General features: G+C 43.6%; 1 protein-coding gene across 1 annotated transcript in view; it reads left to right on the top strand.

The window, feature by feature from the left end:
* The window catches only part of CDHR1 (cadherin-related family member 1), a gene marked incomplete at its 3' end in the record, with an annotated part of 35,374 nt that extends 19,998 nt beyond the window's left edge, over window positions 1-15,376 (top strand). Inside the window, exons 10-13 of the mRNA XM_009083845.1 lie at window positions 1,629-1,729; window positions 4,996-5,199; window positions 8,206-8,358; window positions 15,212-15,376. Of these exons, the coding sequence (XP_009082093.1) occupies window positions 1,629-1,729; window positions 4,996-5,199; window positions 8,206-8,358; window positions 15,212-15,376 (623 nt within the window). The remainder of the gene's footprint in view (window positions 1-1,628; window positions 1,730-4,995; window positions 5,200-8,205; window positions 8,359-15,211) is intronic.
* Between the last annotated feature and the right edge of the window lie 381 nt (window positions 15,377-15,757).

The following is a 15,757-nucleotide window of genomic DNA, read 5'->3' on the forward strand; positions in this document are numbered from 1 at the left end:
ACAGGTAAGTAGCACAAAATATTACTTAATGGGGAACAGGCTTTCCTCATGTACATTAATGAAGGATTTTGTTCATGTGAAATGGAGAAGAGGGGAAGGGAATATGCTTTTAGTGCATAGAAAGTTGAAGAAACAGAGAACAAAAGATTCCAACGGGTCTCTGCCCCTGCACCTCAGTCACTGGCATTATTTGTGACAAGTCATTATTCTAGTACCTACAGGCTGGCTTTTCAAAGGGCAAGGAAATACTAACAGCAAATAGGAAATTATTTGTTCTTATTTAGCATTTCTTATCCAGGGAGTGTGGGATAATAATAGAGGCTGCTCCAATCCTCTGAACACATTGTATGAAGGAGCACAAATACTGCTTACATATTCCAGCTTACCAATTTCCCTGTGATAACTACACAATAACATGAAGTATGGTGGCTTGAAACCACTATTGAATTAAGCTTCTTCTCAGTCAGGATGTACTTTCCAGGCCAATGTATCTTAATAAGTGGCCATTGTATGAGTCAATATCTGTTCAATATTGTGTCTGGTGTGCTTTAATGAAGTTGCAGTTACTGCAGGTATCAGGAAAGCAAGATACTATCGGGTGGCTTAAAAATCAACATTGGAATTGAGTTGAGAAAAAGAAAAATGACTGTGTTTTCAGGTCATCATCCTTTACTTCTGCATATTCTGGGTGGTGGTATCAAAGTCAGCCTGCAGCCCTGTCCTGTCTGTGTAAGATTTTGCCTCAGTGGGAAAGCCATGGGTTGTACCCCAGACACTCCCAAACCCCCTTTTTGTTCAGGACAGCCTTGCAACAGGTTGAGAGCTTTTTTTAACAACTGAATGTTTAAGACCAGATGATGCTTCCCCAGGGATGTCCTCTGCAAAAGGAGTGACTCTGTTTCTTTAAGACAGATTGTCAGACTTCTCACCTTAGCTGATATTAGTGAGAGATATGTTCTTGTTTCTCAGAGACTTAATTATGCATTTGCTAATTACAATGACGAATGTCTATTTTTGTCTAAACCAACATATAAAGAAGACAGCATAATGGAAATTAGTACCAAATTTGCATGCCTGTTTGCTGAAGCTTGAAGGGAACCTGACCAGGGTGGGAAGAGGAATGTAATGACAGTGCCCATAGAGGCAGAACTCCAGTGAGCCATTCCTAGGGGAGGAAACCCTTTTTAGCCATCCTCTGTTTTCATCTCACTGTGACCAGTCATAGAAATGCTTCATTTTTGAAAAGTGGCTTCAGCTGTACTAATAGATATGGATACACATATGGGCAAAGATATGCTTAATGAAGTTGTGCTGGTTTGAGCTGAAGCAGAGTGCCCATAGAGGCAGAACTCCAGTGAGCCATTCCTAGGGGAGGAAACCCTTTTTAGCCATCCTCTGTTTTCATCTCACTGTGACCAGTCATAGAAATGCTTCATTTTTGAAAAGTGGCTTCAGCTGTACTAATAGATATGGATACACATATGGGCAAAGATATGCTTAATGAAGTTGTGCTGGTTTGAGCTGAAGCAGAGTTAACTTTCTCCTCTCCAAGTGTATAGTTGATTGCTCATGCTTGTTCGGAGAAAGAAAGTGTGATGTGTAACTTGACCGTCTTGGTTTTATTGCAGGAAGTGAAGGTTCATTTGAAATCAACAACACTACTGGAGCCATTTCTGTGATAAAAAGCCCAAATCAGCTCAGGAAAGAAGTGTATGAACTAAAAGTTCAGGTATGCTCTGTAGCCAGTTTAAGACTGATGGTCTTAAATGCTATTGTCTAAAATAGTTCAGTTCATAACTGACTTTGCCTGTTTTAGAAACTGCCTCCTGTATTTGAGCAGTGTCAGGTAATATAAAACAAAGCAAATTGCTTCTGTCCCTTGGGATATTTAGTATCTCAAATTTCTTCTTTCAAATGAAGTCATCTTGTCCTAATTTCATCTCTGAACCTAGAGAATCAATATCCTTTACGGTCTGTAGATACCTGTTCTCTGTGTTTCCAGATTTTATTGCTAAGCTGGGCATTAATATCTTGTAACCTCCATGTCAAGAGATAGGTAACTGTCAATCTATGATTAGTAATAGGACTGGGCCAGATCATGTAATGTCATATCAGCACCCACTCCCGAGGCATTGATCAGCCACATACAAACACATGCTAACACCTCAATGAGCTAGTATCTGTGTGACAGTCTGCATTATTTTAAGCAGTTTCTAAAGACAAAGTGTTTAAAAATGTAGAGTTAAATTGTGAAGATTGTATCAGTTTTCTTCAGAAAAATGCATATTATTTTCATTGTAAGGACAGTATTGTCTAAAGGCAGCTTTGAGGCTTTGCATACTGCCAGAGCCAATGTAGCATCCCCAAAGGCACTTTCTTGCTGCTGGGCTCAAGCAGCTTGCTGTACCTGGGAGATCATAGAATTCTCATGGTCTGAGTTAAACTCAGGTGTCATTTCTTCCTCTCTTTACTCTGCTTCACTGCAGCCTGCTAGCACTTCCCCAATACAGGATGAGTTAAGCTCCTGTAAGATTTTTGGATCTCCTGGTTGTGTATGTGGTGACCTAGAGCTCATGCAGGCTACAAAATCTGCTTGAGGAACTAAAAGCGTAGGTAGTGACAGGCACCTCAGCTACCAGACTAGCATCTTCAGAGAAAAAATGCCTTTGATTTTGAGTCCTTCGAGCAAAAAGGCATGTTAGAGATAGCTGTTGTTACAAAAACACTAGTGAGAGTTTCTGTCCTGGCAGAAAAAAAAAGTCTTAGGTTCAATCCAGTGAATCAGTCTGCATGTTGTAGTTATTAAAACTCAGACAGATTTGATCTTTTGCTTTAGAAAAATACCATCTAGCTTTGCCTGTCTGTCTAAACTATATCCAGTTTAAATTAAGCTCATCTAGACATCAAAGCAGAACTGTAAATCAGAGACTAAATCTCAAAAAAATTATGTTCTTTTTCCTTTTCAAATACCTAAGTACCACAAGTACAGTTTTTCTTGCAGTATTCAAGACTGCAGGTCTTGCAGCAATGTGGCAATGAGCTTGATTGGGTCAGAGAATACCTAATTAAACTGGACATCCCAAGTCCATGGGCCCAAATGGGATGCATCCACCAGTGCTGAGAGAGCTGGCAGACTTCATAGCCAGGCCACTCACAACCATCTGTGAAAAGTCCTGGAGATCAGGAGAGGTGCCTGTAGACTGGAAGATGACAAATATCACCCCAGTCTTCAAAAAGGGCAAGAAGGAGGATCTGGGGTACTATCAGCCAGTCAGCCTCACCTCAGTCCCTGGAAAGGTAATAGAACACCACATTCTGGAAGCCATCTCTGCCCACATGGAAGACAAGAAGGTGACCAGGAGTGGTCAGCATGTGTTCACTAAAGATACGCTGTGTTTAGCCAACCTGATTGTCTTCTATGCCAAAACAACTGCCAGGATAGATGGAGGGAGAGCAGTGGACACTGTCTACTTTGACTTCAGCAAGGCTTTTGACACTTTGTCCCACAGTATCCTCTTTGGAAAACTTAAGAAGTGTGGGCTGGACAAGTGGACAGAAAGGTGGATTGAGAACTGGCTGAGCGGCAGACCCCAAAGAGTTGTGATCAGTGGCACTCAGTCCAGTTGGAGGCCTGTCACTAGTGGTGTCCCCTAGGGTTGTATACTGGGCCCAGTTTTGTTCAACTTACTCATCAATGACTTGGACAAGGGAACAGAGTGCCTTCTTGGCAAGTTCACTGATGATACAACACTGGGAGGTATGGCTGGTATGTCAGAGGGCTGTGCTGCCCTTCAGAGGGACCTTAACATGTTGGAGAGATGGGCAGAGAAGAACCAACTGAAATTCAACAAGGGCAAGTGCAGGGTCCTGCCCCTGGGAAGGAATAACCTCAAGCAGTGGTCCAGGTTGGGCACTGACCTGTTGGAGAGCAGCTCTGTGGGGAAGGACCTGGGGGTCCTGGTGGACAACAAGCTGTCCATGAGCCAGCAGTGTGCCCTTGTGGCTAAGAAGGCCACTGGAATCCTGGGATGCATTAATAAAAGTATTGCCAGCAGGTTGAGGGAGGTGATCCTGCCTCTCTACTCAGCCCTCATGAGGCCACATCTGGAGTATTGTGTCCAGTTCTGGGCTTCTCAGTACAAGAGGGACATGGAGCTCCTAGAACAGGTCCAGCAGAGGGCAACAAAGATGATTAAGGGACTGGAGCACTTGACTTACACGAAAAGGCTGAGTGAGCTGGGCCTGCTCAGTCTCAAGAAGAGATGACTGAGAGGGACTTAATTAATGTATTCAAGTACAGGAACGGGAAGTGCCAAGATGATGGATCAGGCTCTTCTCAGTAGTGGAAACCAATAAAACAAGAAGTGATGGGCAAAAACTGATGCACAGGAAGTTTTACCTGAAAACGAAGAAGAACTTCTTTATTGTGTATGTGACTGCTCACTAGAACAGATTGCCCAGAGAGGTTGTGGATTCTCTCTCGCTGGACATATTCAAGACTGTCTGGATGCAATCCTGAGCCATGTGCTCTAGGATGGCCCTAATCAAGCAGGGAGTTTGGACCAGGTGACACACTGTTGTCCCTTCCAACCTAACTGATTCTGTCATTCTGTGAACTACTTGTGATACCACAGCAAATGTAAACATCGTGTTCCTTTTCTGTTCTGTCAACACTCTAGGCAAGCAATTACCTTGCCTTTATTGGATTATTTCTTTTTGGAGAACTGTTTGCACCAAGGGTGAGTTACTAAGATTACAAAATTAGGAGGAGAATATTCTCGGTGAGCCCTTATTGGGACTGATTTATTAGCATAATCTTCTAATCATCGTAAACTTCAGTGTAAAATGAACTGAGATTTTAGAGAAATATGTCTGTGAATCTTTGTACAAGTTAATGTGTTATGGTGATTTGTACATGTGGAACAATACCTGAACATGAAACTGAGGAAAATGAATATACTCTCATCATTCTTTTCTGTCTCCTGCCTGCTGCAGGCATCAGAAGTTGATCAGGAAAGTGATGCCTCCGTGTACACTTTTGCCATGGTGACGATACGTGTGGTTGACCTCAACAACCATCCACCAACATTCTATGGAGAAAATGGTCCCCAGAACAGATTTCAACTGACCATGTACGAGCATCCCCCAGAGGGTGAAATCTTAAGGGGATTGAAGATTACAGTCAATGATTCAGACCAGGTAAATTGAAATTATGTGGACTTTCAGTTTTCCTGTTCTATTTTCCAGAAACTAAGAGCTGTCAGATGGAGAAATGCCATTTTAGGAATTCAGCTATTTCACCTGCACTCCCCAAAAGCCTAGGACAGAAAAGGTAGTAGTAGGGTCCAATCCAAGAGAGATCCTGGACCCAGAAGTATAGTTAGTCTGTCATATACTGTTATGTCAATGCGAAAGGTGGTCCTGCAGCCCAGTTCTTGTGTCACCTAAGGTTTAACACTCCATGTTAAAATTCCCCTAACTACTGGTTACATTCAGTTGCTTCCAGCATAATGTCCAAGAACACAACCCCTCTGTAGATTCACTCAGAGGTTCCAATCCATTTAGAAACTTTCAGTGCAATTGCTGTCTGTATCTTCTCCAGGCCTTGCAGGAAGCTACACAATATGTTGTCCTTCTGGCCTTTATGCTGTGGTCCGGGCTTTAATAAATCATCCCCACTGGAGTGATATTTTTAGGTAGTCTTAAAAGTTATGCCACAGCCAAACTAACCCTAGCCAGATAAAGGGAAAAGGCAGAAGACTCCATCCATTGCAGCCTGACGTCTAACTGCCCTATGATGCCTGTAGATACTATGGTGATGGTTGCTATAGGGATTCCTAAGTTAAATACTGTATAAATGACATCCATCTGAGTTAGCTTGAGGTTAGGTAGTGACAACAAAAAGCTTAATGCATCTGAGAACTGTATCACTATTGGAAAGAGCTCTCTTATGTAACTGTGCTCAGTATTGTGCTGGTTTGATGGTATTGTACTCTATCAAACCCACTGGTTTCTTCCCCCTCCTTCCTGCTGCTCTGCAGCAAGCAGATAAATGACTGCTTTCAAAGCAGTGCTACGTCTATGCTGCTATTGTCACGGGGGATGCTGCCGCAGAAGGCAAGAAACAAAACCCATCTCTTATGTTTAGAGACAAAATATATATCTAGGCTGACAAAATATTCAGGCTGCAAGTTAGGCTATAAAATAAGCAGAAAACATTGATAAATACACTGTATAGATTTCTCAAGAAGTTTCCTAGTGCAGTGTAAAACATCACTCTAGAGGGGACAGGCTGCTTTTTTTTCTAAGGCAGAATGCAGTGTTTTTCCTTCCACACAAGAGGACCATATAGAGAAGAAACTTAAACATATGTGTGTTTCTGTCACAGCCATTAGCGACTCTTTCTGTTGGGGAATTGGGTGGTACAGATGAGGAGAAGGAAGCTGTGGGCAAGGTCTGGTTTAGGCCTACAGTTTGATGGAAATGCCATCTCTACTTGCAAGAAAATTATGCAGAAATTTCTCCTCCAGACCTCTTCAGCAGACAGAGCTTAGGGCTCAGTGCTGCTGTTCCTTCAGTCATTCCTGTGTTCTGTGGCTGTACTGTAGCAGAATGGCTTGCTCTGAACAGATCTGGGTTCAGTGGACATTACTGTCAGAAATCACACTGCTGTTGGAAGGAGGCAGCTCTCTCCCCATTCCATGCCACCTTCTAGCCATGTACAGTCCCAAGTGCAGAGACTTTGTGCGGTCAGAATGTCCACTCTCCACATCAGCACTGTTTTCCATAGCCCATCAGCTCTGGGTTTTGTGTGTTTGGCTTTACTATCCAACAAAAGAGAGCCTGTTGTCATCTCTGTAGCTGAGAGGAAAGTTTGTGTGGCCAAACAATGCAGAACACTGAGTTTGGATCCAAGGTCATTCTGTTTCCCTTAAGGGACTACTGCTGAATACTTCTCTTGACATAAGCTAGGGCAGCATCAAGAACTGCTCATAACAAGCCCTCCAGGGATGCAGCTGAAAGTAGAGTTGTCCTGTTTGAAAGTTATTATTAGAAATTCATCTCAAGATTCATGCTAGGGGGAGAACGTGGCACCAGCCAGGCAGTGAATCTGGCTGTTTGTCACAGTATAAATATGACATTGAGAAATTGGTGAATTCAGGGAGTTTGGTGAGATGGACTCAGCTCATCTTCACACCTCCCCTGTAAGGCAGAAATATGAGAAACCCCATTTCATCTTTTCCATGCTTCAGTTTGGTTTAAAAGAAGCAGTTTGGCCAGCTGGCTCTGGCTTATTCTTCCCAACTTACACACAAGTGGTGGTAACCTTTTAGACACTGCTGCTTCCCATATTCTCTCTGACTGGAAGGTTTATCTATGTAGTAGGATTTGGCATCTCACTTCACCTGGAGCTGTCAAGCGTGTGTCAGATTTTATTCTGTACAAGTGGAGCTCCTCTCTCCCTGCATGTGCATCAGGTTCCAAAAGGTTAAGCAGCTCTGGGCTAGCTTCATCCAGTCAGTGCAAAACGTAGAATACCACCTCTGTTTGGAAATTGTATATCTTTGTGGCTCTGCATCTTCATCATCCCAACCCGTGAGTTCTTAGGACACAGACTGGACAATAGAAGTGTTCAAGGCCAGGTTGGCTGGGGTTCTGAGCAAGCAACCTGACCTATTATAAGGTGTCCCTATCCATGGTAGAGAGATTGGAATGAGGTGATCTTTAAGGTCCTTTCTGACCCAAGCCATTCTATAAGACTTTTGAGGGGTCCATTGCCCTTACTCGAGCAGTTCAGCTGTCTTGCCTCAGCAGGAGCCAAGAAGAGGCAGGACTTGACTACCAATGTGCACATGGTATAATCTCTGTTACCTGCACTAGCTCAGAGTGTGGCATGAATCCCAAGGCTGCTTGCCACAAGATGCCTCTCTTAGCCAGTCCTGCTGCAGGGTTTTTCCATTATGACTGAAAGAATAACCAAGCTTGTCAATCTATTTTAAGAAAAGCTGTGTCTGTCTTGTGACCAGGGCTGGAGGGATTATACAACTAAGCTTCTTAGCAGTCCCTTGCCCAGGGGATGGAGAACAGAGGGCTCTAAGCAGTGAGACTCATTCTAGTTTATATAGTTTGAAGAAACAGAGCAATCTAGGCTGTAAGAAATGCATCATTTACTGAAAACAATGCTGTATCTGCTTTTATTCACAGGGAGCCAATGCTAAATTCAACCTTCGTCTTGTTGGACCTGGTGGCATCTTCCGAGTGGTTCCCCAAACTGTCCTGAATGAGGCTCAGGTTACAATAATAGTGGAAAATTCTGCTGCTATTGACTATGAAAAATTTGAGGTGTTAACCTTCAAGGTACTTCTGCTTTCCAGGTCCTCTTTGTCAGTGTATATGCTATGTATATGACAGCTTTTGTATCTGATGTTATTTACCTTCTTAATCCACTTGGTGATGTCTGATGCATTGTCAGTGGCCTGATATTCCATGTAAAGCAAACTCATTTCTGCCTCTGGTTCCTCCCTTCCCAAGGCTTAATGGATGCATCTGTGGACTGATTTAGTCCAGTCAGTGCAAAATGTTGATTTTTATCTCCCTGTGGAAAATGTACTTGTTGGTGGCTCTGAGCCATTTTAGACTGAACCCTCAGGGTGTTATTTCTGCTCTCACAATGATAAATTCACAGGATGAAATCCTAATTTCTCTGGAGCCAGAACTCTACCTGCTTAGTACTAAGTGATTTGATTCATGATCATGCTTTTGAATGCTGGCAGGCTGAAGACCCCAGCTGACTGGAAGATAATTTCCAAAAATTGCTCACTGCTTTGTCAGAGCCTATCTATCTATATGGCCTTTTGCAGGCTGACCTGAGGCTCACCCGTGCTCTAAGCCAACCATGCAAGAACCAGCTTTCATCCAAAAGCTGGAACCTTGCATTATCACCTTCCCTGATGGATTCTTTGGCTCATCAACAAGCTAATTAAGTAGTCTGGTTTTGTGTCAACTGTCTCTGAACATGAGTATAGATAGTTCAGTCCTGACTGCAAGAATTGCATAGAGAATGCCTGTAATCATTTTTCAAAAATTGGCATAACTATCTAGTTGAGTATTAACACATGCTAGTTTTGATATTGTACAGAAAGTTGCATTTTTTTCACAGTACAGTTCTCTACCATACTATATGGTTTGCTTTGTGTCCTTAGCAAGTTTCACTGCTGTATCTTTCACATCTCCTCTGTATCTTTCACATCTCCTCTTGTAATGTTCCTTAGCCATGTTGAGCTTCATAAGTTATAGATGCTAAAAAAATATGAGGTGTCATTACTGTATTAAAGTGGAAGATTCTGAAAGGGCCATAAAGTGCTACTGAAACTAATTATAATAAGCACAAATTTATTCAGGTTAAACTACAAAAAGACCAGTAAGTGGCCTCTACATGAATACTAATAGAAATCAAAGTAGTTAATATGATTTCCATGAACACTGAAATAATTCATTACCAGGAAAAAAGAATGCATATTTTTGTAGCTTAAGCAGTTATTCACTTTTTTTTTTTACACGAAATTATTTCTACTGGAGAAAGACTGTAAGACTTAGCTTAAAAAGTGCAGCCTTTGTCTAGATTCCAAATGGAGAAGGTGCAGCTGGATGATATGATAGCAATATACTTTATAAAGTCCTCTTTGCCATCTCCATTTTCCTGAAAAGTTCAAATTGCTTCCTACTCAGTTTTAGTTGCCAATGCAGTCATTCTGGTTAGAATTTTGGATGAAATATATTCCTATTTCTATTTAATGTGTATCTCACAGCAGCTTTGCAAAGCTATTTTGAGGGTGTTTTCTTCTGTAAGCAATGATCCCTCTCCTCTGGTTTGTCACTGAAGAGTAAAATGCCACAGAGCTAATTTGACTGGGAGAAGCACTGAAAAACTGCCTGAAGCAAAGGCAGTTACTAGAGAAATCTATCTTCCATTTTGGACTGGCTCTGAAATGTAGTTGGTAGTCAGGACTTCTTCATTTTCAGTTGTCCAGGAGCTTGAGTGGGTTTCCCAAGTTATGGCAGCTATGGTAATTCATATGCCTCCAACCTAGCTCTGCTACAGGGGCCAGATATTGCTGTTCCACCTTGTCATGGGCTGACATGCTTTGGGGGTCAAACCTTCACTGCCTTCAAATTAGAATACATTCTGCCTTGGCAGGAGCCAAGATATTTTGTAGGCACTCACATCTACAGACTGGGACCAGATGAGGCTGTAATTATCTTCAGTTGCCAAAATTGAACTCTATTTAAAAAATTTACCTGACACTTTTAAGACTGCATATCAGTTTGATTTTCTGGCACTTGTATGAATTGCTGATATGTAGCCCTGTGAAGTAATAGTTTAAAGCTATTTTTTTCTCTCTGCATAAAACCAACAGTACAGCTCTGCATAAGACACTTCAGGCAAGTAAGCTGACAAAAATTCCTCCCTTAAGGAAGATGTTGTCAGCATGTTGACATAGCTGGACCATGGCTGCTAAAGGAGAGGGAATAAAAATGAGTGTAGAAAACAAAGTAAAAATACTAAGCTCTCATAAGGTATTCTAAGATGGGCTGATTCCAGCAGCAAAAATTATTTCACTACAGATGTTATAATTTAGTTAGAGTTCCATGTGCACAATAAGCAACTAAGATTTTATGTCTGTGCTGTCTTAGAAGCTGAGAGGGTTTAGAAGCACAAGGAGGTTTTTGCTGATACCTGAATGACTGTCCCTTCAAAAATTTCTTTTGCTGTAACACCACCTAAGACTCCTAAACACAAATGTTAGCACAGAGATGCAGTGACCAGGATCCCCTTTTAGAGCAGATATGTCCTACAGTAATTGCAAGCAATCCTTCAAGATTCATTTCTTCAAAAACATTTGCACCCTTTATTTCCAACCATTATAAATGTTCACACAGCAGGAACAGCTCTAGGAGATGATACTGAGATGGCCTTTTCCCTGCCTACTTAATCTGTTCCCCACCTTCCTCAAACACTGTCACCTCAAGGTGATACAAACGTCTCCAAGTCTGGCAGGGACTGGCATGTATCAACAGTGCCACTGCTGGGGAACATAGAGTCATAGAATCATCAAGGCTGGGGGAGACCTCTAAGATCATCAAGTCCAGCCACTAACCTGTCACTCTGCTGTGACCGTATCCTCCAGTGTCAGATGCAGATGCTCCTTAAACACTTCCAGGGATGATGATTCCTCCACCTCCCCGGGAAATCTATTCCTGTGCCTGAGCACCCTAACAGTGAAAAAAATTCTCCTAACATCTAATCTGAATTTTCCTTGTATCATCTTATGATCATTCCCTCTAGTCCTCTCACTGCAGGCATGGCAGAAGTGACCATCCCCCACCTCTCTACAACCCCCTTTCAGGTAGTTGTAGAGAATGATGAGGTCACCCATGAGCTGCATCTTCTCAAGGCTAAACAATTCTCTCAGCCATTCCTCATACGATGTGTTCTAGACCTTTTATGAGCCTCGTTGCCCTTTGTTGGGATTTCTCCAGCACCTCAATGTCCTTTTCAAAGTGAGGGGCCCAAAACTGAACACAGTACTCCAGGTGTGGCCTCACCAATGTCAAGTACAGGGAGATGATCACTACCATAGTCCTGCTGGCCACATTATTCTTGATACAGGCCAAGATGCCATTGGCCTTCTTGGCCACCTGTGTACACTGTTGGCTCTTATTGAGCCACCTGTCAACCAGCACCCCCAAGTCCCTTTCTGTCTAACAACTCCTGAGCCCCTCTTTCCCCAGTTTGGAGTAGCGCTGCATGAGTTTGTTGTGTCCCAAGCACAGGACCCAGCACTTTCCCTTATTGAACCTCATGCAGTTGCCCTCAGCCCACTGATCAAGTCAGTCCAGGTCTCCCTGTAGAGCTTTCCTACCCTCAGGCAGATCAACACTCCCATCCAACTTGCCTGCAAATTTACAGATGTGTTGTCTGCAAATTTACAGATGGTACACTCAATCCCCACATCCAGATCATCAATAACGATGTTAAATAGAACTGCCCCCAATACTGGGCCCTGGGGAACACCATTAGTGGCTGGCTGCCAATTGGATTTATCTCCATTAACCACAGCTCTCTGGGCCTGGTAATCCAGCCAGTTTTTTACCCAAAAAGTCCACCCATCCAAACCACTTCTAGAAGTATGCTGTGGGAGACAGTGTCAAATGCCTTGTTGAAGTCCAGATAGACCACATCCACAGCCTTCCCTTCACTCACTAAGTGGGTCACTTTGTCATAGGAGGACATCAGGTTGGTCAAGCAAGACTTTCCTCTCATAAACTCATGTTGGCTGGACTTGATCCCCTGGTCACCCTCATGCGCCGTCAACGGCACTCAGGATGATCTCCTCTATGACCTTGCCCAGAACTGAGGTTAGGCCTACAGGCCTGTACTTCCCTGGATCCTCCTTCCAAACCTTATCGATGGGTGCCATGTTCGCTAATTTCGTCAGCCAGAACTTCTCCAGATATCCAGGACTGCTGGTAGATTACTGCAAGTAGTTTAGCAAGTTCTTTTGATAGTTCCCTCATTACCCTGGGGTGGATCTCATCAGGGCCCATGGACTTGCTAGTGTCCAGTTGCCATAGCAAGTCACTAACCATCTCCTACTGGATTACAGGGGCTTCACTCATCTCTCCATCACCAACTTCCAGCTTTAGAGCTGGGTATACTGAGGACAATCAGTCTTGAAAGACAGAGGCAAAGAAGGCATAGAGTACCTCTGCCTTATCCTCATCCCCTGTCATTACACTACCCTCTGCATTTATCAACTGATGGACACGTCATACGCCGCCTGCCCCGCAGGGCACTGAGGTGCTGTGAAAGAGGAGCCGGAGGCACCAGTGAGTGGCATGGGAAGGATGAGCTCCCACAGCCCTCATCTCAGTGAGGCAGTCTGCCAGAGGATGCTGTGGCAGCCATGCTCCTCCTTCCAAAGCTCACTTAGGCATTCACCCTCTTTGAGGGAGCTCCCAGAACATGTGTCTACTAGGAATTAAAACCTATGCAGCTAGACTTTTCAGTTGACCCTCTCATATCTCAGTTAATGTTCTGCTCACTAGTCTATTAGTGATGTGCTGTCCCTAGTAGGTTGCTAGAGCTCTCCTGCTTTGTGTTAACTAGGTCTCTTTCCAAGCATGAAAACCAAACACCTTGTTCATGGTGTTAGTCACTTGGGTTCAGCCCCTACAGAGCTGAAGTGATGATTCTGCGTGATGTGGCCACCCACCAGGGACAGACGCTTGGGCTGGAGGCTGTGGAGGGCTCGGTGTCAGTACCTGCTGCTGAAACTGCTCTTTCTTGCTCAGCCACACACCACCTGAGCTTGCTGCTCTGCCAGCTTAAATGTCCTACTGACACTCCCCAAATCCAGTAGATTTTGCTCAGCAAGTAGCAAACAGACACAGTAGAGATGCTGCTGCTGTTTTGTGTTAGACTAAGGACAGGAGAGAAAACATTCTGTGCTAAGTAGCTGAGGTGCTGTGGAAAAGTGCTTATCTGTGGCCTTAGGGGTGACTCACCAAACACTTGCTTGGGTCTGTTTCCAAGTGAGGATTTGAGAGCTCCCTGCTGCCTACTGAGAACTGCCATGCCCCAGATGCCTGGGTTACCCTCTTCCTTCTCTGTGGTGGCTGTTCTTCCCTGCATCAATGAGCCATGCATTAAGGAGCAATGTGAGAACCCGACTTGCTAACCCAACAGTGCCAGCTACTCTCAGCTGAGGGATCAGTTAGGCATGCAGTGCAGTAGTGTTAAGCTCTGCTGGCAGCTAGACAGAACATCAATGCTTCTGGCTTCTCCCCATCCCTCATCTTGCTGTGTGTGGTTGCTGTCCTTTCAGATGAGCAGAGTTACGAGAATGTGGGATGCCAGAGCTCTCTGTTCTCCTCAGAGACAGTGATGCAATTCAAAAGCTCCAGTGGGTACCTGATAAAGTCCTAATCAACATGGGGCAGCAAGGGTAGAAGTCCCAAGAAGTCTGGTAGGAGTTCCCACAATCTTTGTGAAATGGAATTCTGCTGTACATGACCAATGCCTGACTATCCAGCATTTGGGGTTGGGGTAGTTGTCGTGGTTTAACCCCAGTCAGCAGCCAAGAACCACACAGCCACTCACTCACTCCCCCACCAATGGGATGGGGGAGAGAATCAGAAGGGTAAAAACTAGAAAAGCCCATGGGTTGAGATAAAGACAGTTTAATAAAGAAAGCAAAAGCTGCACACACAAGCAAAGCAAAACAATGAATTAATTCACTGCTTCTCACAGACAGGAGGTGTTCAGCCATCTCCAGGAGAGCAGGGACCATCACGTGTAACGGTTCCTTGGGAAGACAAACACCATCACTCCAGATGTCCCCCCTTCCTCCTTCTTCCTCCCACCTTATATACTGAGCATGATGTCCTATGGTATGAAATATCCCTTTGGTCAGTTTGGGTCACCTGTCCCAGCTGTGTCTCCTCCCAATCTCCCATGCATCCCCAACTTCCTTGCCAGTGTGGCAGTACAGAAAGCAGCAAAGGCCTTGACTCTGTGTGAGCTCTGCTCAGCAATAAGAAAAACATCTCTGCATTATCAACTCTGTGTTCTGCACAAACCCCAAACATAGTCCCATACTAGCCTCTGTGAAGAAAGTTAACTCTACTTCAGCTCAAACCAGCACATTAGTGCTGCTTCCAAACTTCCCAGGGCACTGGGTCTCTCATCTCTTTAACCAGTTTGGTGCAGTTTATTGTCCTGGCTTCTTTCTTGATGAAGAATTTATGCTTCCTCTGCAAAGGATCATGATTAAATTTTTGTGGTGATTCAGAATAATTCAGTGCTCATGTTTCCTTATGTTCTAGGAGCTGCCCAGAGTTGGGGGTTTGTTTGCTTCTGTTATGGCTTTTTGATCTGTGTAGGTTAGCTATGACTAATCACATCTGTCACCTGAAGTCTAACATGTATATACAGGTTTGAAGTCTTCTATCCACAGCTTGATTGCCCATTGCAGGTATGCACAAACAAGCCTAGGCTGCACACTGACCTAGCTCATCATCTCCCTGGCTTTGAGCTGTCTGATCTTACCAGGCTAAAATGCACCAATGTGCCATGGGTGATGGAGGAAGGCCCTTTAAGAAAAAATAATAGCTGCCTTGTAGTAATTTCCTGTTTTTCTCTTCTTAGCTTCTTGCAATAGAGGTGAACACACCAGAGAAATTCAGCTCGACAGCTGACGTAGTGATTCGCTTGCTGGATACCAATGACAACGTCCCTAAGTTTTCCTCTGACTACTACATTGCCAGGATCCCTGAGAACTCCCCAGGGGGCTCCAATGTAGTTGCTGTTACAGTAAGTTTAACTCACCTCTTAAGAAATGCTCTTTTCTGGGTGTCTGTGGAAACAGTTCAAGTGCCTTAAAAATAGTGGACAGGGGCAAATAGCAAATCTTACCCACCATTCAGCTTCTGCACTGAACTCAAATTCCTTTCCAGAATCAACAAAATATCCCATCTCACTTCTGAAAAAAATAAGTTTTAGACAAACATTTTTCAGAAAAACAAACTTATATCATTTTTTAATTAGAGACCATCTGCTTTTAAGAAAATCACATGGCCTGTGAGTACTAAGAAAGCCCCAGTTAAATCAGTGTTCAGTGGGAAGATTCAGTTGTGGCTAAGTAGAGTTGGATTTACTGGATTTGCTTACTTAAGTATGAATAAAAAAAAAAAA

This window comes from Acanthisitta chloris, unplaced genomic scaffold, assembly GCF_000695815.1.
Source record: "Acanthisitta chloris isolate BGI_N310 unplaced genomic scaffold, ASM69581v1 scaffold2390, whole genome shotgun sequence".
Taxonomy (NCBI): Eukaryota; Metazoa; Chordata; class Aves; order Passeriformes; family Acanthisittidae; genus Acanthisitta; species Acanthisitta chloris.